Below are 22,263 nucleotides of genomic sequence, written 5' to 3'. Positions count from 1 at the left end.
AGACCCAGCCTTCATTCTCTTGTCTGTCTTTTCTTAATCCTTCACCGCCCCCACTCAGGGTCACCCTTGGCCGATTAAGGTATTACATGTGTCCTTGTCCCCCTGCCCCCCTGTATGCACTTTTAGAGGTCACCGTGTCATTCAACGTGCCACCAAGACCGGGGAGCGCTGTCCTCCTCCCAGCCCTGGTCTTCCCAAGGCATGTGTCCTCATCGCTTTAGGAAAGGGGGTGTCTCCTGGGCCATTTGGGGGAGCACCTCAGTGGGTGGGGTCTCTGGTTTCATGGGGCCCACCTCTGAGCCCATTGACCCCACCAAGACCTTCATTTATGGGGGGGTGGGGTCGGCTCTTAGTGAGGCAGCGGGATCGGCTCCAGCTGTTAAATTCTGGGCTCTGGAGAACAGACTAAAGCATATTCACAACAGAGCTTGACTTTGGGTGGGCCTTTTAAAAAAAGATATATATTTTTTATTGATTTCAGAGAGGAAGGGAGAGGGAGAGCGAGATAGAAATATCAATGATGAGAGAGAATCATTGATTGCATGCCTCCTGCACGCCCTCTACTGGGGATGGAGCCCAAAACCCGGGCCTATGCCCTTGATGGGAATCGAACCTGGGACCCTTCAGTCTATAGGCCGACACTCTATCCACTGAGCCACACCAGCTAGGGCTTTCTTTTTGCCTACTCTTCAGAATGGGGTGGGGGTCACCTGAAACTCATAGAACACGGTATTGAATGTTCACTGTAACTGAAAAGTAAAATACATAAATACATACAATTATTGCCCTGGCCGGTGTGGCTCAGTTGGTTGCAGTGTCACCCGTACACCAAGGATTGCAGGTTTGATCCCCCATCTGGCACATACCTGGGTTTCAGGTTCTATCCCCGTGGTTGGGGCACATGCCCAGGTTGTGGGCTCGATTCCCCATTAGGGGGCCTGCAGGAGGCAGCCCGTTGATGTTGCTTGCTCTCTCTCCCTCTCCCTTCCTCTCTCTCCAAAGTTTAAAATAAGTGAATAAAAAAAATTAAATATATATATTAACAAAAGAGGCAGGCCAGTTTTTCTCAGTGGTCAGAGCATCCACCCAAGGACCAAAGGGTTTCGGGTTCGGTTCTGGTCAAGGGCACGCCTGCAGGAGGCAGCCAACCAATGGGTCTCTGTCATGTGGATGTTCGTCTCTCTCCCTCTCTCCCTCTCTCTCTCTCCTCTCTCTCCCTCTCTCTCTCTCTCCCTCTCTCCCTCTCTCCTCTCTCTCTCTCTCTCTCTCTCCCTCTCTCCTCCTCTCTCTCTCTCTCTCTCTCTCTCTCTCTCTCTCTCCCTCTCTCCCTCTCTCCCTCTCTCCCTCTCCCTTCCTCTCTCTCTCTCTCTCCCCCCCTCTCCCTCCCCCCTCTCTCTCTCCTGGCCTTTCCTCCTTCCACTCTCTTTAAAAATCAATGGAGCCCTAAGGGGTTTGGCTTAGTGCAGTGAGCAGCAAACTCATTAGTCAACAGAGCCAAATATCAACAGTACAACGATTGAAATTTCTTTTGAGAGCCAACATTTTTAAACTTAAACTTCTTCTAACGCCACTTCTTCAACATAGACTCTCCCAGGCCGTGGTATTTTGTGGAAGAGCCACACTCAAGGGGCCAAAGAGCCGCATGTGGCTCGAGAGCCGCGGTTTGCCGACCACGGGGCTAGTAGATGCTATGCGGGGTCCACACATTCGGTTACAAGACGAGGTCCCAGCAGCCGCACGCACAGCGCCGTGGCTGTGGTGTTGAGTACCGTAGTGTGCACTTGCTAAGGTCATGACCCTCCAACCCACGGAGCCACGCCGGCCAGGGCACGGGTAACAGTTTATCGTCTCTGACGGGGCCAGTGGTAGAATCCGGACCACCCTTGGGCCGTATAACCTTACATTTTCCTAAGAATTTTATCCCATCGATCCTCTCCCCTTTGTTTTACAAGGGGGGCCAAGAGGGACATTTATGAAGGTGAAGTTCAGCCTCAACGGTGAGGAGTACAAGCCAGCAGCTAAAAGCATGACCGCCCTGACCGGTTTGGCTCAGTGGATAGAGCGTCGGCCTACGGGCTGAAGGGTCCCAGGTTCGATTCCGGTCAGGGACATGTACCTTGGTTGCGGGCACGTCCCCAGTAGGGGGTGTGCAGGAGGCAGCTGATCGATGTTTCTCTCTCATCGATGTTTCTAGCTCTCTATCCCTCTCCCTTCCTCTCTGTAAAAAATAAATAAAATATATATTTTCAAAAAGAAACCCCCAAACCCCACTCACCCCTGAGGGGAATTAGGCTTCCTGGCGCCTTCCTGTTAAATACACCTGGGAAAGCAGAAGGAAAAAGCACTCGTGGGCCCTGACGGCCTCATATATTGGCGGAGGCCCCCTTCCCATTGGCTGGGCTGGGCCTGGTCACTCCTCCGCTTGGCGCAGGTTTGAAAGCTTAGCCTCGGGGGCTGGAGGTGAAGGTGGGCGCACGGCTGTCCCCACAGGTGCTGCCCTGCTGTTCCCACAGGTGCTGTGCGAGTGTGAAGGAAGCCCGTCTGTCCGTCCGGCCTCTTCAATCCACAAGGAGCAGCCTGGGAAAGTGGCGGGCATGGAGGGCGCCCCGGACTCCTGGAGTCCGTCCAAACGTTCGCTTCCCATTTGGAAGCATCCAGAGCCATTCCCCGCTTGACCTTGCTCACCTGTCCAGCCTCCCCCGCCCGGAATGTCATTCTACTGGCCTGATGTGGGGCCCAAAGCAGCAGACCCCATCAAAGGGAGATGAGAGAGCGTTTAGGACATACACACACACACACACACGTTACAAGTAGTTTTTCTTGGTACCTTTCCAATCCCCCTCCTCCTCCTCCGCCTCCTCCTCCTCTTCTTCCTTCTTCAACCTCACCCAAGGATATTTTTCCATTGATTTTTCATTGATTTTTAGAGGAAGTGGGAGAGAGAGGGAAAGACAGAGAGAAACATCGATGAGAGAGAAGAATCAATCAGCTGCCTCCTGCACACCCTCTACTGGGGATGTGCCCGCAACCAAGGTACATGCCCTTGACCGGAATCGAACCTGGGACCCCCTCAGTCCGCAGGCCGACGCTCTATCCACTGAGCCAAACCGGTTAGGGCCCTAATTCTAATTCTTACACCTTTCTCCTGTGGCTTCCTCATTGCTTCCTCATTGCTGATTGAAAACGGCTCATTTCAATTGGAAATCGCTGATGCCCTGGGCAAACGCCTTTGGTAGATATAGTGGTGGCCTTCGGACGAGTCTGCCTTGCTCCTGGCTTCCGTGGGCAAACAGTCAGGTCCGTGATGAAATGGTGTCACCGGGGGCGGGGGCGGGGGGACGGGTTCCTGGAGCCGGGAGAAGACAGTCTCACTGCCTGTGGCTGTCTCTGGGATTTTATCTTATTGATTCATTTTTAAATTTAATCATTGTTTTTCAAAACTATATTTTTATTGACTTCAGTGAGGAAGGGAGAGGGAGAGAGAGAGATAGAAACATCCATGATGAGAGAGAATCATGGATTGGCTGCCTCCTGCACGCCCCACACTGGGGATCGAGCCCACAACCCGGACCTGTGCCCTGACCGGGAATCGAACTGTTTCCTCCTGGGTCATAGGTTGACGCTCAACCACGGAGCCATGCTGGCCGGGCTCTAATTTTGTTTTTCAGTTACAATTTGCATGCAGTGGTGTTGCTGCCTCTGATCCTAGAGCCTCCTCAACTCTTTCTTCCCCTTTCTCGTCTTTCATTGGTGTATGAGGTCTCCCAGGTGCCAGCGGAGCCCAGAGAGGTATCAGTGGTTTTGGGGAGGGAGGACTCCATTTACACCAGGCTAGTGTGGTTTTGTTTTTAGAGAGAGAGAGGGAGAGAGAGACATCGATTGGTTGCCTTCCAAACGCACCCCAACTGGGGACTGACCTACAACCTGGGCATGTGCCTTGACTGGGGATCGAACTGGCGACCCTTCAGTGCACAGGATGACACTCAACCAACTGAGCCACACCAGCCAGGGTGGGCTAGTGTGGTTTTTTAGTTAGAAACCCATTTCTGCTCCCCCTCTGGCTAGCGATGATTTACACCTGGAGGAGAAGGGGTCAGAGATAACACACAACGGTTGGGTCTTGGTGGTTTCTCAACCTATCAGGACCTGTTATTCTGCACCTGCCCAGAGGGGGCGGGAGAAGAGCCATCAATCAGGAGGGGCCACAGACAGACCTGGGAGGAGGCTGAGGTCGACCAGAAGGCCAGTCCCAGGCTGGGGTAGGAGTGGAGCTGACCTCTTCTCCGAGTTCCCGAGATTAGAAGTCTGATTGGTGTGTGATGGCTCCTTTCTCTTCTGCTCCAAACCCTCCCCAAACCTAGTGTCCCTCCCCATCTGACACCCTGTTGGCATTTCCTTTTTTAATACTCACTCGAGGGTATGTTTTTATTGATTTTTAGAGAGAGGATAGAGAGAGAGAGAGAGAGAGAGAGAGAGAGAGAGAAAACCATTGATTTGTTCCACTCATTTCATGGATTCATTGGTTGATTCTTTTTTTCGTTTTTAATCCTCACCTGAGGATAATTTTTCATTGACTTTTAGAGAGAGTGGAAGAGAGGGGGAAAGACAAAGAAATATCAATGTGAGAGAAACACATCAATTGGTTGCCTCCTGCATGTGCCCCAACCACGGGCCAGGTCAGGGAGGAACCTGCAACTGAGGTATGTGCCCTTGACTGGAATCGAACCCAGGACACTTTGGTCCACAGGCTGACGCTCTATCCACTGAGCAAAACTGGCTAGGGCATGTATATGTTTTGATTAATTTTTAGAGAGAGAGAGAGAGAAGCATTGATTTGTTGTTCCATTCATTCATGCATTCATTGGTTGATTCTTGTGTGTGCTCTGACCAGGAATCAAACCCACAACCTTAGTGTATGGGGACGATGCTCTAACCCAGTGGTCGGCAAACTCATTAGTCAAGAGAGCCAAATATCAACAGTACAATGATTGAAATTTCTTTTGAGAGCCAAATTTTTAAAATTTAAACTATATAGGTAGGTACATTGTTATTAACTTAATTAGGGTACTCCTGGCCTTTGCTAAAAACTCAAGAGCCAAAGAGCCGCATGTGGCTCTCGAGCCGCAGTTTGCCAACCACTGCTCTAACCGACTGAACTACCCAGCCAGGCCATGTTTACGGTTCTCACTCTTCCTTGTGTGCAGGTCCTGTTTGTTCTGAGGGCGGGACAGGTCTCAGGGGAGCTGGGACTCCGGCGTGTGGCAGGATGAGCTCCTCCGCCGACGTGGCTGTGGACGGCCGCTTGTATGACAAGCTGCTCTCTCACCTGAGGCGCCTGGACCGGTATCAGCTGGAGGGATTCAAACTCGGCCTCCAGTCCCCACAGCTGCTGCCCGAGAACTCCCCGAAGATCCCCTGGGCCAACCTGAAGGCGGCGGACGCCACGGATCTGCTGTGTCTGTTGAAGGAGCACTTCCCCGGACAGCGGGGGTGGGAGGTGACCCTCCGCATCTCTGAGGACATGAGGCTGACTGCGCTCTGTGAGGACCTGAGGGCCCTGATGAATGGTGAGTGGGGCTGGAGGCATGGGGGGCACGGAGTTGGGGGAACGTGGGGAGGATAGGGGACCGAGGGGATGGAGACATGGGGGAGGGGGAGAGGACATGGAGGGACATGGGGGATAGGGACATGATGGGGCATGGGGGGGCGCATGAGGGATGGGGACATGGGGGAGCCTCAGGGGACATGCGGGATGGGTGACCGAGGGGAGGGGGACATGATAGGGTTTGGGGGGGCCATGGGGGATGGGGACATCGGGGTATAGAAGCAAGGATGGTGCTGCTGGGTTTAAATTTTTTAAATAAAATCTTTATTGTTGAAAGTATTACATAGGTCCTCCTTTCACCCCCATTAATCTATTCATCCCGCTCCCACACCCCACAACCCCAGGCCCTCACCACCTCGTTGTCTGTGTCCACAGGTTATGCGTATACGCACACAAGTTTATTGGTTGTTCTCTTCCCACCCCCCCCCCTCCCCGCTGCTGGATTTTTATGGGCTCCATCCACATTGCCAGTAACAGATGAGCTATAGGACCAATAAGTACGTCATGCGGTGTGTTAGAGGGTGACAGGTGCAATGGGAAAGAGAAGGAATGAGGGGGGTGGGGAGAGCCCAAGGCGCGTCTGTGGGGGTCTTTGCGGGTCTGTGCTGGATTAATGGGGTCATCGTCACCACGAGGAGGTAAGAATTGAGGGAAGACTTGGAGGTGAGGGAGTGGGCCAAGTGGACACCTGGGGGAAGAGCCGGACAGGGGGTCTGGCTGGACCCAAGTCCCAGAGGCAGGGAGGGGTTTGAGGTGTGGCGTGGACTTTGCAACGTGGAGAGCTTCTGAAGTAGTTGGGCTGATGGAGCTGGGGGATGTGACTCCCCCAGTCACCCCCAGGTTTGTCCGAGAGAGAGCTGGTCCTACTGAGGGCACCCACCAGCACCTAACCCTTTCCAGCCCGGGGTTTCTCATTCCCCATCATCACTGCTTCTTTCAGAGGTGGATCAGGGTTCCCAAGGCCCAGGAGGAGGAGAAGCAGAACCAGAGGCCCCAGAACTATCAGGTGTGTGCTCACGATGTTACGATGATCGCAGACACATGGCTTGATGGAACATTTTACCGGGCCCGCTTTGGCCATTTTTTCCTGAAGTTTTATCCAATGGATAGTATTCCAGAAACGACACCCTTCCCCGTCTGTTCTTCTGGTACGGCTTGTTAAATCGGAGGCCACCCGCAAGCTGGACATTCTGTCTGGTTCTACACTAAGTTCTTAAACGCCAGTGTCTGTTTCTGGACTTTGTGTTGGTGTCACCAAAGGAGGAACGCATGAGGCCCAAAGGGGTGAAGAATTATGAATTTATTAGGACATCTGGATACCCAAAATGGCACCAGCACAAAAAAGATGGGGAGTCATAGGTTTTTAAAGGACTCGAGGCAGGCTTTTCCTGGGCAGAGAATTCTCTGTACAGGTATGGATTCTGGGAAAGTCTAGAGGGGAGAGAGAGTGGTCTAAGCAAGTGGAATGCCCGTTGTGAAGCGGCCCAAAGGTCAGTTCCCAGGGGAGCGGGAATCGATTCAATTATTTGATCAGACCTAACAGTGTTGCCTTCCTTAATAGGTAGCTGGGTATTTTTGTGTGTGTGCTAGACACTCCACCACTGCTCTAGAACGTCCTCAGTCCCCATCTGAGGGCATTTGCACGAGCAGCTCTCCCTGCCCAAAAGCACCTCTTTCTGTGTTTTGGACCAGATGCTTCTCACGATTTAAGCCTCTGCTGCTCCCTTTTCCCACTTCCAAAGACATCCTTCATCTTCTGTGTCGTCGTAGGTTTTTTATGTGTGTGTGTCATAAAACGAGATCATTTTTGCTACCTTTTGACACGTGCCCCCATCGCGCCTCTTCCCAAAAGCGAGACGCTTGAAGGCAGAAATTGTTTATCTTGTTCCAGGAGATTTCATTCTTCATTATTTAAAATTTTTTTTTATTGATTTCAGAGAGAGAGAGAGAGAGAGAGAGAGAGAGAGAGAAACATCAATGAGAGAGAACCTTCGATTGGCTGCCTCATGCATGCCCCCTCCTGGGGACAGAGCCTGCACAACCCAGCATTCCTGACTGGGAATCAAATCAGTGACCACTAAGTGCATGGTATAATGGTCAAGCAACTGAGCCACACGGGCCGGGGCTCGACGACGTCATGATTGAACGATTGCTGATGCTGAAATGTCTTCCGAGCATTGTTGTAGTTTGACTCACTTCTCTCGCTCAGTCCACAGGGGAAGGTACCGAGTGAGGCTGAAGGCGCGGTTACTGGCCATGTGGGACAACATCCCTTGGCCCGAAGACCACATCTACCTTCGTAGTTTCAAAGAGCAGGAGCATGAGGAGCTGAGGCGCCTCCTCTACCCCAAGGGGTCGGGAGCCCAGCCCCGGACGATCGTGCTGCACGGCCCAGCGGGGGTTGGGAAGACCACCCTGGCGATGAAGGTCGCGCTGCACTGGGCGGAGGGCATGCTCTTCCAGCACAGATTTGAGTACGTCTTCTACATCAGCTGCCACCGCGTCAGAGACATGGAAGACACCACCTTGGTGGGCCTGCTTTCCCGGGACTGGGCTGACTCGCAGATCCCCATCGAACACGCCATGACTCACCCCGAGAGGCTCCTGTTCGTCATCGATGGCTTTGAGGAGATGACCTTGCCCTCCGACGTGGGCCACCGCCCGCCGTGTACAGACTGGGACCAGCGGCTCCCGGCGGCCAGCATCCTACTCCACCTGTTGAAGAAGGAACTCCTTCCCGCGGCCACCTTACTGGTCACCACCAGGGACTGTCACAGCGAGGACCTTAGACAGCTGTTACTGCATCCATGGTGTCTACCAATCCCAGGGTTCACCGAGGGAGACCAGAAGGAGTATTTCTTCCGGTACTTCAGGGACCGGAACGAAGCCAATAAGGTCTCGCAGTGGGTCAGGAAGAACGAAGCTCTGTTCCATGCCTGCTCCGCCCCCCTCGTGTGCTGGACCGTGTGCTCCTGCCTGAAGCGCCAGATGGCCCGACGTCCTTCCTTCTGGCTGAAAGCCCAGACCGCCACCAGCCTGTACGCCTCCTTTTTCTCCAGCGTCTTCGAGAGGGCGGAGGTGAGCTGGTCACAGCAGAGCTGGGCAGAGCAGTGGCAGGCTCTCTGCTCTCTGGCCGCCCGCGGGATGTGGTCTTCCAACTTCACGTTTGCCAAAGAGGACGTGGGGCACGGGCGCCTGCGGGCACCCCTCATCCGTTGTCTCCTCCAGCTGAACGTCCTCCGGAAGGTCAGTGACTGCGAGGACTGCGTGACCTTCACTCACCCAAGCTTCCAGGTGTTCCTGGGGGCCATGTTCTACGTGCTCAGGGGAAAGGCCGGAGCCGTCGGTGGCCTCTCGAAGCACCGGGAGATGAGGGCGGTCCTGGTTGATGCCTTGGTGGACGCGAACCCCTACTGGCACCAGACGGTGCTCTTCACCTTCGGTCTCTTGAACCGAGACCTCGCAAGGCAAGTGGAAGACGCGTTGCATTGCCAGATGTCTCCCAGGATCACGGACGAGTTGTTACAGTGGGCAGAGGAGCTGTCGGCGTCCGACGTGGTGCCCTACAGTTTTGAGTTGGCGCCATTTTTTCAGTGCTTGTACGAGACACAGGAGGAGACCTTGGTCAAGCAGCTTCTGGGCCACCTGCGGGAAGCCGACCTGGAGGTTGGCGAACTGCAGCTCCAGGCGACCGCGTTCTGTCTGAAGCACTGTCAGAGGTTGAGTAAGCTCAGGCTTTCCGTCAGCTGCCTCCTCCTGCAAACGGAGCTGGCCAGTGGTAGGGACACGTCAGGGTGAGTAACGCAGCGTCGTCTCGTCCCCAGCCATCTCTCGTCTTTGCGGGCTCTGGCTCAGTTCCTGGGGAAACCTGGGATTCGGCTATCGTAGTTGTGTTTGTCAATGGATGTGATCGATTAAACATCACTGATTGGCATCACCCTGGGAGGAGATTCTCCTTTAGGTATTGGATTGGGTTCCCTGGCTCCTAACTGGCTTGGCTCAGTGGATAGAGTGTTCGCCTGCAGACTGAAGGGTCCCAGGTTTGGCTCCGGTCAAGGGCACATGCGTGGGTTGTGGGCACAATCCCCAGTAAGGGGACGTGCAGAAGGCAGCCGATCAATGATTCACTCTCATCATTGATGTTTCTATCTCTCTCTCTCCCTCTCCCTTCCTCTCTGAAATCAATAAAAAATACCTATACTAATAAAAGGATAATATTCTAATTAGACCGGGTCAACTGGCCATCTTCTGGATGTCCAACTTCCTTCCAGACAAAGCCATGGTGGTGGGGGTCGAGGCAGAGGCAAGTGGAGGCAAGGTCAGGCTGGCAGGGGAGAGCAGTTGGGGCGAGATCAGGCCAGCAGGGAAGGGCTGTTGGGGGCATTAGGCAGGCAGGCAGGTAAGTGGTTAGGAGCCAGTGGTCTTAGATTGCTAGAGGGATGTCCTGATTTAGGCCTGATTCTATCCCCTGAGGGTTCCCAAATTGGAGAGGATGCAAACCAGGCTGAGGGACACCCCCACATGCACAAATTTTGTGCACCGGGCTTCTATCTCAGACACTGCACACGGATAGAATGTTGGACTGCAGACTGAAGGGCACATACCTAGGTTGCAGGCTCCTCCCCAGCCCAGGCCCTGGTCAGGGTGTGTGCAGGAGGCAGCCAATCGATGTGTTTCTCTCACATCAATATGTCCCTCACCTTTCCTCTCCCACTCTCTCTAAAAATCAATGGAAAAATAGCCTCAGGTGAGGATTAAAAAATGTTGTGACCTTTCAATGACCTTCCAGAGATAGAAAATTGAAGCACAGAGATTACATAATTCTAGGGAGCAGAGTTCTGTATTCATCTGGGGTCTGCTGAACGTAGTCTGAACTTTTTTTTATTAATCAGCTGCCTCCTGCACATCTCCTATGGGGATGTGCCCACAACCAAGGTACATCCCCTTGACCAGAATCGAACCTGGGATCCTTCAGTCCTCGGGCCGACGCTCTATCCACCGAGCCAAACTTGTTAGGGTTGAACTTTTAAGACTTAACTTCCACCCTCCGCCTCGCCTCACTTAGGAGGTTGCTTTCCTCTGACAAGAATTGTTGAGGATTGTGGGGATTACCCATGTGGTATTTTGGGAACAATGCTTTAGGGGCTACACATTTTAATCTCCAGCCTTCTCTCTCGCATGGATCAAGGACCGGGCTTGTCAGTCCCAAGATGCGCCGGTGGCAGGATGTCTGCTCTGTGTTCCACTATGGGCACGTGAGTGAGCTGGACCTGAGCAACAGCAAGCTCAATGCCTTGGTGATGAGGAAGCTCTGCTACGAGCTGAGAAACCCAAGGTGCAAACTCCAGAAGCTCACGTAAGTGCGAGCTGCAGGAGGCAGCCAATCAGTGTTCCTCTCCCTTCCTCTCTCTCTCTAAAAATCAGTATTTTTTTTTTTTTAAAGAAGGGCCTCCACTATCTAAAAAAATTTGAGTAAAGACCCAGTCCTTGAAATGGAAGCATAGTTTTGGACTTACTGGTCCTCTAGCATGATGCAAATGGAAATGACAGGGTCTCAAATCCAGCATGAGGATGGGAAATCATGAGCAGATGGAAGAGGACCTTGTAGGAGAAGCCAGGGAAGCAACACCTGATGGAGGACAGAGTGAGTCCCGCTTAGGGTTGAATTGGACATGGCGTTGGGTGGGATGCTCTGTCTGGAGTCTTGGCCAGCGAGTTCCATCCCACTCTTCCTCCACCGTTCCATCATACCTCAAGGCTTAAAAAATCAGACACGTGCTGATGCAAGGAACTAAGAGCAGAAGATTTGGCGATCACGACTTGCCTCAAACTTTAGTGTTGAAGGAGCTGGATCGAGTACAGGGGAGGTGGGCTTATATGGTGGTCTTTTTCATCTTCCCCCCACCCAACATTTTGGTTCTATCATTTTTAGTCCTCAAGATAAGGAGAAACAAGCTAACGAAACACACAAAACAACAGGAGAGAGTGGTTTTCATCAGGCCTCTCCGGGTTGATGTTGGTGGTCACCTACCCAGAAGAGGGGGTATCCCCTCGTCATGGCAGATTAGGGAAGGGAGACAGCTCGGTTGATGCCTGACTTTATTCTTTCATTTGTTTACTAGATGCCCGATGCACAAAGTTTCGTGCAAGAATGGGCCTTTCTTCCTAGCTTGGGGGTGGGGGGGCGGACATCCTGAGGGTGTGTATGTGAGTATTTATGGTGGAAAGGGAAGATGAGGAAGCAATGTCCGCCCACCCCCAAGCTAGCTTTCTTTTTTCTTCATTATTATTATTTCAATAACTAGCGTTCTCGTTGCAGGAAAAATCCTGCAATCGGGTATCCTACTGCACTCTACCCCCCACCCACCCAGCCTGCTCTCCTCCCTTGCGCCCCCCCCCCCGCCTCCACTCCTCCCTTCTCCCCTGCCCCGCCTTCTCCGCCAGCCCACCTGCTTTTCTCCCTTTTCCACCAGCCCGCCCGCTCTCCTTCCTTTGCCCCCGGCCCTGCCTCCACTCCTCCCTTCTCCTCCCACCGGCTTGCTTGCTTCTCCTCAGCTTTGCTCCCTTCTGCAGCTCTTCGCTTCTTTCTACACTGTCTTGATATGCAAATTAGCCGCCATATTTGTTGGGGTTATTTGCATACTCGTCCTGATTGGTTGGTGGGCATGGCTTGGCTGGTGGGCGTGGCTTGGGCATAGCGAAGGTGCGGTCAATTTGCATATTTGTCTATTATTAGGTAGGATTATTTATTGTTGAAAGTATTACATATGCCCCTCTTCCCCCCCCATTGACCCCCTCCAGCTTACTTTCCCCCCCCCCCCGCCCCAGTCCTTCACCACCCTATTGTCTGTATCCATGGCTTATGCCTATATAAGGTCTTTGGTTGACTACCTCCCACCCACCCACCCCCCTCCACCATCCTCTGAGATTCCACACTCTGTTCTATGCTCCATGTCTCTGGATCCACTCCGTTCATCAGTGTATTTTGTTACTTAGATTCCACACATGAGTGAGATCACTGGATACTTGTCTTTCTCTGACTGACTTATTACACTTAGCATGATACCCTCCAGGTCCCTTCACGCAGTCTCAAAGGGTAAGAGAGTCTCCTTTTCTTACCGCTGCCTAGTATTCCACGGGGGTAAATGGACCACCCAAGCGAGCTCTCTCGGTGCCTCTCGCTCCCACAGGTGCAAATCGATCACCCCCGTGCAGGCGCTGAAGGAGCTGGTCCTGCTTCTGCGCGGTAACAACCGGCTGACCCATCTGAACTTGAGTTCTAACAAACTGGGAGATGCTTTGTCCATGATGATCTTCAGAACCTTGAGGCACTCCGCGTGCAAACTCAAGTACCTGTGGTAAGTCTCTGGCCTCCCGGGGAGGAACACAAACGGTGCCAGCCTGATGCTGGACTGGGCTCTGCTCCAACCTGGAAAGGAAGCTGAGAGCACTGGCCCTGGTGTTAGCTCTACGGAAGCTCCAGCTGCACCTCTGCTACCACACGAGCCTGTCTCCACTCTGTTAGTTTCTGTTGTTCATTAGACTCCACATATAAGGGAGATCACCTGGTATTTGTCTTTCTCTGACTGGCTTATTTCCCTTAGCACAATAATCTCCAGGCCCATCTATGCTGTTGCAAAAGGTAAGATCCCCCCTCCGCCCTCTTTTCAGACGGCCCAGTAGTATTCCATGGTGTAAATGGACCACAGCTTTTTTATCTGCTCACCTACTGACGGGCACTTGGGCCGCTCCCATGTCTTCGCTATCGTAAATAAGGCTGCTGTGGACCTAGGGGTGCAGACATGCTTTGGAATTACTGTTTCGAGTTTCTTTGGATATATTCCCAGAAGTGGGATTGCTGGGTCATAACATTTTAATGTATAACAGAATCATCAGGACGCCTAACCAATGGACACAGACAACAGGGGGGTGAGGGCATGGGTGGGGGAGATGGGGTGTGTGGGGGGTAATGGGGGAATAAGGATACATATGTAACACCTTAATCAATAAAGAAATTTAAAAAAAAGAATCATCAGGGATGGGTGGGGTGGGTGGGATGGGGGGCGGGGAGATGGAGAGGATGGCGTGTTACAGCACAGATTCCTGGAACACACCCTCTGAGCTCCAGCAGGTGGCGCCAGCTCTGAGGTGATGCTGGACCCTGGACCACACTTGGAGTGGCACTAACCCAGAGGCCACCACCGGGCCCAGGCGTGGGGAGAAGTCCGCCTTTGTTCCTGCAGCGAGGCGACCTCTGAGGGGACACCACGCCGCCCGGGAGTCACTCCCCGCCTCGGGGCCTCTTTGATAGGTTGGAATCCTGCGACCTCACCTCGGTGTGTCGCATCCTCTTTCTGGAACTCAGAAAGAACGCCAGCCTGCGCTTCCTCAGCCTGGGCGACAACGACCTCTCTGAAATTGAGGTGAAGAGCTTTCAGAAGTCCTTCCACACGTCCCAGTGTGCCCTGAAGGAGCTCTCGTGAGTCTCTCCCTGGGTCCAAGTGCCTTCTTTGCAGGTGGGAGTGGCCGGGCAGGAATGTGTTATTTTATTTTATAATTATTTTTTATAATTTTATTTTTTATTTTATTATTTTATTTGTTTTATTTATTTATTATTTTGTTTTATTATTTTATTTATTTTATTGTTTAAAGTATTACAAATAGTACATATGTCTCCTTTTTCCCCCATTGACCTCCCCTACCCGCCCTGCACATGCCCTCCTCCTCCCCCCCAGTGTCTTGTGTCCATTGGTTATGCTTATATGCATGCATACAAGTCCTTCGGTTGATTTCTTACCTCCCCCCCCAACACTCCCCAAGCCTTCCCGCTGTAATTTGACAGTCTGTTCCATGCTTCTTTGCCTCTGTATCTATTTTTGTTCATCAGGTTATAATGTTCTTTATTATCCATAAGTGAGTGAGATCATGTGATATTTTTTTTTTCTCTGACTGGCATATTTCACTTAGCATAATGCTCTCCAGGTCCATCCATGCTGATGCAAATGGTAAGAGCCCCTTCTTTTTTATAGCGGCGTAGTGTTCCATTGTGTAGATGCACCACAGTTTTCTCATCCACTCATCTGCTGATGGGCACTTAGGCTGTTTCCAAATCTTAGCTGTGGTGAATTGTGCTGCTATGAACATGGCAGTTGTATTTACCTATGCTGTGGACACATTTCTTTGGTTTAAACTTGTTTGAGAAAGAGAGAGAGAGAGAGAGAGAGAGAGACAGACAGACATTGATGTGAGAGAAAAACGTTGATCAGTTGCCTCCTGTACGCACCCTGACGGGGATCAAGCCCACGGCCCGGGGATGTGCCCTGACCGGGAACTGAACCGGCGACCTCTGGGTACATGGGGTGACATTCAACCAACTGAGCCACAACGGCCTTTCTCTCCCGACCTTTCTCCTTCGGGCTCAGTCTCGGCTCGTTCTGCCTCCAGTGTCACTGTGGGCCCCACGGCCTCGCTGGTTTAACCCTGTAGGCTCCCGTCAGCCTCCCCGAAACCCAGTGGGTTTTGACTGGGGACCATTTTGTCCCTCAGAGAGCATTTGACCACGCCCAGACACACACTGGATTTTCACAGTTGGGCGGGGTGAGGGGGGGGACGCGGCTGGTGTGCTGTGGGTAAAGACCAGTTAGGATCAACGCCCTACACTGCCCGGGGGACCACCCTCCCAAAACCAAGGTCGTCCCGGAACTCAGCAGGACAAGAGTTGAGAAGCCGTACCTTGAGCCACTTTTTTCTCCTTGAAGCTGTTGTTCTTTATCCAATTTAATTTATTTTTATTGAAAAAACATGTTTTTATCGATTTGAGAGACAGAGGGAGAGGAAGAAAAGAGAGAGAGAGAGAGAGAGAGAGAGAGAGAGAGAGAGAGAGAGAGAAACATTGATGGGAGAGCACAATATTGATTCACTGCCTCCTGCAAGCCCCCTATGGGGGATCCAGCTCACAACCTGGGCCTGTGCCCTGACACGGGTCCCGCTCAACCAACCAAGCCACACCGGCCAGGGCTATTTTCTTTTTTCATTGATGTTTAGAGAGCCAGAAAGAGAGAGAGAAACATCCATTTCTGCCGTTCCACTTATTGATGCATTCATTGGTTCATTCCTCCCTGTGTCCTGACCGTGACCGGGGATGGAATCCACAGCCCTGGCACATCAGGATGACGCTCTGACCAACTGAGCTCCCCCGTCAGGGCCCAGGATGGTTGGGTCCCACACAGGTGTGGCCCCAGGGAGGGGCAGTGTGAGAAGGAAGGTGGGCGGGGCCAGGCTCACCCTGCGCCTCCCCCTCCCCCAGCCTGGAGAAGTGCAGCCTGTCGGGGGCCCGCGTGGAGGAGGTGGCCTCGGTTCTCTCCAGCACCCAGCGGACCACACACCTGTGCCTGGCATTCAACCAGCTGCAGGACGAGGGGCTGCGGTGGCTGTGTGCCTCCCTCAGCCTGCCCGGCTGCGCCCTACGGAGGCTGGTGTGAGCTCCTGGGCCCCGAGTCTGAACACGATCCTGCGGGGGGGGGGGGGGGGGGTAAAAGGGGGAACAGTAGTTCCGTCACTGAGACCTATGTTACTATTATTATTACTACCAGACTGCTAGAGGCCCGGTGTCTGAATTCATGCACCAGTGGGGTCCTTTGGCCTGGCCTGTGGGATCAGGCTGAAACTGGCTCTCTGACATCCCCTGAGGGGTCCCGGATTTCGAGAAGGTGCAGGCCAGGCCAAGGGACCCCACCGTGTACCAGTGGGGCCAGGGAGGGTACGTGGGAGGGCTCCAGGGCATGTCTGGCCCATCTTGTTCAGTGCCGATTGGCTGGACCCCAGCAGCGAGCTAACTCACTGGTCGGAGCGTCTGCCCCCTGGTGGTCAGTGCACATCATATCGAGCATATCATTAGCATGGTACGTTTTGATTGGACACTTAGCATATTAAGCTTTTATTATATGGGATTATTATTTTTCTAACACTTACCACGGCATCTGCCTTCTTAGGCCAGTGGTCGGCAAACGCATTAGTCAGCAGAGCCAAATATCAACAGCACAATGACTGAAATTTCTTTGGAGAGCCAAATTTTTTAAACTTAAACTTCTCCTAACGCCACTTCTTCAACATAGAGTCGCCCAGGCCGTGGTATTTTGTGGAAGAGCCACCCTCAAGGGGCCAAAGAGCCGCATGTGGCTCACGAGCCGCAGTTTGCCGACCACTGTCTTAGGCTATTTTAAAAAATATATCTATTTAGACTGATTTCAGAGAGGAAGGGAGAGGGAGAGAGACAGAAACATCAGTGATGAGAATCATTGACCGGCTGCCTCCTGCATGCCCCCCACTAGGGATTGAGCTCGCAACCCGGGCGTGTGCCCTTGACCGGAATCAAACCTGAACCTGAACCTTTACCTTTGGCCTAGCCACTGAGCCACACCTGCTAGGCCAGACTACTTCATTTCTTTTTCTTTTCTTAATCCTCACCTGAGGATATGTATTTTCCCCACTGATTTTTAGAAAGATTGAAAGGGAGGGAGGAAAGGGGAGAAAGAGACATCTGTTAGTTGCCTCCTGCACGCACCTGACTGGGGCCAGGGATTGAATGTACAACCCAGGTAAGTGCCCTTGACCAGGAATCCAACCCACGACTCTTCGAACCACCAGCCAGGGCAGGCGCATTCTTGCTGAGCTGTGGTCAGAGGCTGGAACAGGACAGGACCCGTCAGCACACATATCCTCCTCACATCCCGGGTGGGGGGCAGGGAGACACGTGGTGACCCCCAGGCCAGGCGGCAGCGGGCAGGGGCTGTGCCCGGGGCCTGGGGTGTGCTGCGGCCTGAGCTGCTGTCTGTCCGCGCCCCTCTCCACCCACAGGCTCTGCTCCTGTGAGCTGGGCGCGCCCAGCGGCCGGCACCTGGCGGACGTGCTCCTGCAGAACCAGGGCCTGACTCACCTGAGTCTGAGGAGGAACCGCCTGGGCGACGAGGGGGTGCGCTCTCTGAGCGAGGCCCTGAGCCACGCGGACTGCAGCCTGCAGAGCCTGGAGTAAGTGCCCGCGGCTCGGTCCGTGGGGACCCGCCGCCCTGCGGTCCGCGGGCCACCTGCGTGCAGGCCCGCGTTCCAGGCGGGGGTTCCTCTGCGTGTAGACGGGGGATTCTTGGCACCGGGGAGCCTTAGCGTGTGTTGGAGGTGGGGGTGTGCGGGGCGCGTAGTGGAAAGCGGGGTGACTGCAATGTCCGGGTCCCCTGGGTCTGATGCCTGGCGAGGCCTCAGGGAGCTCCGCATGGAGCCGCGTGCGCAGCCGTGGGCCATTCCAGTCGAGGAGATGGAGACGTGGCCGCAGGGGCAGGTGCCTCCGGCAGAGTCTGCGGGAAACAGCGCCCAGGAATTCTCCCCTGTGGGTCGCTCAGCCAGGACGCATCATGCCCCCAGCGGTGCCAATGTGGGTAAAGGCCGTGCACCTGGGTGGGTCCCCACAGACCCCGCAGGCCCTGAGCTCAGGATTTTTCTGGGCGCTGGTCCTGTGGATGCGCCTGCCTCGCCTGTCCTGAGACCCCAGACATTCAGGCGGAAAGCAGCGGTTCATGTCTGGCCGGCATGGCTCCGTGGTTGAACGTGGACCTATGAACCAGGAGGTCAAGGTTGGATTCCGGGTCAGGGCACATGCCCGGGTTGTGGGCTCGATTCCCTAGTAGGGGGCATGAAGCACATCATAGGAAGGGACTGGTCGACCAGTCAACTGTCTGCCCCCTGGTGGTCAGTGCACGTCATAGCAAACAGTCGAGCAGCCTTTAGTATATCATTGGCATGTTAGGCTTTGATTGATTGACCGGTCAACTGGTCAACCAGACACTTAGCATTTTAGGCTTTTATTATATAGGATATTAAAAATCTCTTTGCTTGTAGACTTTTTTCAGGTTTTTTTTTTTTTTTTTTGACACTATTCCTCTCTTCTTTCTGCTCTCTCTAAAAATCAATGGAAAAAACCCTTGGGGAGGATTAACAACAAAAAACTGAGGCCTCAAAATAGCTTTCCCTCTTGCACATTTAAAAAGAAAAATCTTTATTATTGAAAGCATTACATGGGTCCTCCTTCCCCTCCCCCCCCAACCTCTTCCAGCCTGCTCTCCCCCCAGGCCCTCCCCACCCCACTGTCTGTGTCCATGGGCTGTGCCCATATGCATACAAGTTTGTTGGTTGATCTCCTCCCACCCACCCTCCTCTGCCTTTCCTCTGAGGTTCCACAGTCTGTTCTATGCTTCTATGTCTCTGTGTCTATTTTAAAAAATATATCTTTATTGATGTCAGAGAGGAAGGAAGAGGGAGAGAGAGATAGAAACATCAGTGATGAGGAGAGAATCATGGATCGGCTGCCCCCTGCACTCCCCACACTGGGGATCAAGCCTGCAACCCCGGCACGTGCCCGACCGGGAATCGAACCGTGACCTCCTGGTTCATGGGTTGATGCTCAACCACTGGGCCATGCCAGCTGGGCTCTGGGTCTATGTTTGATCTTCAGTTTATTTGGTTCATTATTTGGTCCCCATGTGAGTGAGATCATGTGACACTTGCACGTTTGTATCCCCAGTCTGTCAGAGTGTGCGTTCGGGGAGGAGGGCTGCTGGGTGCTGGCGGAGGCCCTGGGGCGCAATTCTGGCCTGAAGGTGCTGGACATTGGGGGAAACCGCATTCAGGACGCCGGAGGGAAGCGGCTGTGCGCGACTCTGAAACGGCCCAGCTGCACCCTGAACACACTCGGGTGAGTGGACTGGACCCCTGCTCCCTCCTGGGAGGGGACAGACAGCACATGGGCCTGAAGGGGTAAGAAGGGGGGGGCGGGAAACGGGGAAGGACAAAGTTCTTTAAACATCTCCTTGCTGTCTATATACACTAGAGACCCAGTGCATGAATTCGTCCACCAGTGGAGTCCCTTGGCCTGGCCTGATCAGGTCGAAACCAGCACTCTGATATCCCCCGAGGGGTCCCGGATTGTGAGAGGGTGCAGACCAGGCCAAGGGACCCTACCAGTGCCCGATCGGGGCCGGGGAGGGATGTGGGAGGGCTCCAAGGCATGTCTGGCCCATCTTGCTCAGTCCTGATCAGCTGGACCCCAGCAACAAACTAACCTACTGGTTGAAGTATCTGCCCCCTGGTGGTCAGTACATATCATAGTGACTGGTCGACCGGTTGACTGTCCCTTGGTGGTCAGTGCACGTCATAGCAAGCAGTTGAACAGCCTTAGCATTTCATTAGCATATTACACTTTGATTGATTGAACAGCCAACTGGTCAACCAGACACTTAACATATTAGGATTTTATTATATAGGATATTAAAAATCTCTTTGCTTGTAGATTTTTTAAAGTTTTTCTTTTTACTTTATTTTTATTTTGACACTCTTATGGATGTCCCCATTTTGCCCATCTCCATGCAGCCCCTGCCCACCCCCCCTCTGGCCCTCACCACACTGTTGTCTGTGTCTATGGGTTATGCATATATGTCCTTTGGCTAATCCTTTCACTTTCTTTCATCCAGTCCACAGCCACCTTCCCTCTGAAATCTGTCAGTCTGTCTCATGCATCCGTGCCTCTGGTTCTATTTTGTTCATCCTTTTATTTTGTTCTTTAGACTCCACAAGTAAGTGAGATCACATGGTATTTGCCTTTCTCTGACTGGCTTATTTCACGTAGCATAATATTCTCCAGGTCCATCCATCTGTCCCAAAGGATAAACGGTCCTTCTTTTTCATGGCCACGTAGTATTCCACTGTGTAACCGTACCACTTTCATTTCTGATTTCTCAATGTTGGAGAACTGCCACTCACCCTTTCCGCCCACCCCACACCAGGCTGGAGAGCTGCAGTCTGACCTCTGATTGCTGCAACGACCTCTCCTCGGCGCTCAGCGTCAGGAAGAGCCTCGTGAACCTGAACCTTCTGGGGAATGACCTGGGGCCTGAGGGCGTCAACACGCTGTGGAAGTCTCTGCAGAAACCCTCATGCAAACTGCAGAAACTCGGGTAATGCCCCTGGCTTTCACATCCCCCCTTGAGGTGTGGGGAAGGGTTGGGTAATATATAGATACTAGGGGCCCAGTGCACGAATTTGTGCACCTTGAGAGGAACTGTGGGCTGTGAGGCTGTGGTGGGCACAGGGGTGGGTCTCAGCCCATCCTCTGCACCCCACTTGGCCCCTCCCACCACGGCCCCCAGTTCCCTCTCTGCCAGCAGCCTCACTCCTGCCACCACAGCTCCCACACGCTGACGGCGCCAGCCCCGCTTGCACCTGCTGATGGCACAGCCTGATTGGGGCTGGCACAAGCAGCGGGTGTGAGTAGGGCCAGGGCCATCAGTGGGTGCGACAGCGGCTGCTGCCCTGATTGCCCCTCAGGAACAGGGGGAGGTAGAAAAGCCACCAGGGGGAATCATTGCTGGCAGCCACTGTTTGCACCCACTGATGGCGCTGAGCGCTTGGGACCGGGTGGGACCTCAGTGCAGGCGAGCAAAGAATTTTCAGTAACCACCAAAGGCTTGCCCCAATGACAGTGACTGTCATCCCACCTTGGTCTGGTGCCCCCTGCTCACCTGCTCCACCATCCTGCCGTGGCCGATGCCCGTGATGTTCTGCGTGCGAGCCCCCTGGTGGTTTGCACATGTCATAGTGACCAGTTGTTCAGTTGTTCCACCATTTGGTCTATTTGCATATTAGGGTTTTATATATATATAGAGAGAGATTCTATTTATTTATTTGTTTTAATTTTTAAAAAAATATTTTTATTGTTGATAGTATTACATGCATATAAGTATATAAGTTCTTTGATTTATCTCTTTTCGTCTTCCCCCAATCCCCTCAACCCCACATCAAGGTTTGTCAGTCTGTTCCATGCCTCTCTGCTTCCGGTATTATTTATTTTTTAAAATATAATTTTAGCTGGTTTGGCTCAGTGGATAGAGCATTGGCCTGTGGGCTGAAGGGTCCTGGGTTCCATTCCAGTCAAAGGCACACGCCCAGGTTGCAGGCTCGATCCCCAGCAGGGGGCGTGCAGGAGGCAGCTGATCCATGATTCTCTCATCATTGATGTTTCTATCTCCCTCTCCTTTCCTCTCTCTGAAATCAATATATATATAACAAATGAGGACAAACAGGTGAGCTTTTGTACTTATCCCCTTAGCTAATTATCTCTTCTAATTCTCTATTCTTTTTTTTTTTTTTTTTTTTTTTGCAGGCTGGACAAAGACTTATACCATCTTGTAGAAGGGAAGTTGCAGGAATTACAGGAGAAGGGGCATTTTCTGAGAATCCTGTGTAAGTGGGATTTCAATGAGCTTGAAGATAAGTGGTGGTGGTGATCAAGGATGAGACGCCCCTGCTTTCCCGTGGAAGGTTCTGGAACACAACCACCAGGAGGTCCTCACCGATGAATTGTTCAGGTGCCACTGTTTGTGGGACAAATGGGCTGTGGCCTCTGTTGTTTTCCCACAGTGTTGTGGGCAGCGTATTAAACATCCGACCTCCAGAACCCTCCCCGAATGCTGAGTTCGACCCGAGAGCCTATGGTGGCTTTAAGGTTTTTTTTTTTTTTGTTTTGTTTTGTTTGTCTTTCTTTGGTGTAATGTTTGAAATTCTTGAGTGTGTTGCAAAGATTCAATAAAGCAAAGCATATAAAAATAGGTGGAGGA

The 22,263-nt window shown here is 52.7% G+C and overlaps 1 protein-coding gene across 1 annotated transcript; it reads left to right on the top strand.

Moving 5' to 3' along the window:
* The first annotated feature begins 5,266 nt into the window (after positions 1-5,266).
* NLRP13 (NLR family pyrin domain containing 13) lies at positions 5,267-20,608 on the top strand. Its single transcript, XM_008161434.2, has 8 exons — positions 5,267-5,567; positions 7,815-9,399; positions 10,794-10,961; positions 12,796-12,963; positions 15,912-16,082; positions 17,462-17,632; positions 19,176-19,346; positions 20,434-20,608. Exons 1-8 carry the CDS (start codon positions 5,267-5,269, stop codon positions 20,606-20,608), a joined length of 2,910 nt encoding a protein of 969 aa, XP_008159656.2.
* Positions 20,609-22,263: the final 1,655 nt, after the last annotated feature.

This window comes from Eptesicus fuscus, unplaced genomic scaffold (genome assembly GCF_027574615.1).
Source record: "Eptesicus fuscus isolate TK198812 unplaced genomic scaffold, DD_ASM_mEF_20220401 scaffold_69, whole genome shotgun sequence".
Taxonomy (NCBI): Eukaryota; Metazoa; Chordata; class Mammalia; order Chiroptera; family Vespertilionidae; genus Eptesicus; species Eptesicus fuscus.
Note: the sequence above shows the minus strand (reverse complement) of the source record. Positions and strands in the feature narration are given on the sequence as shown.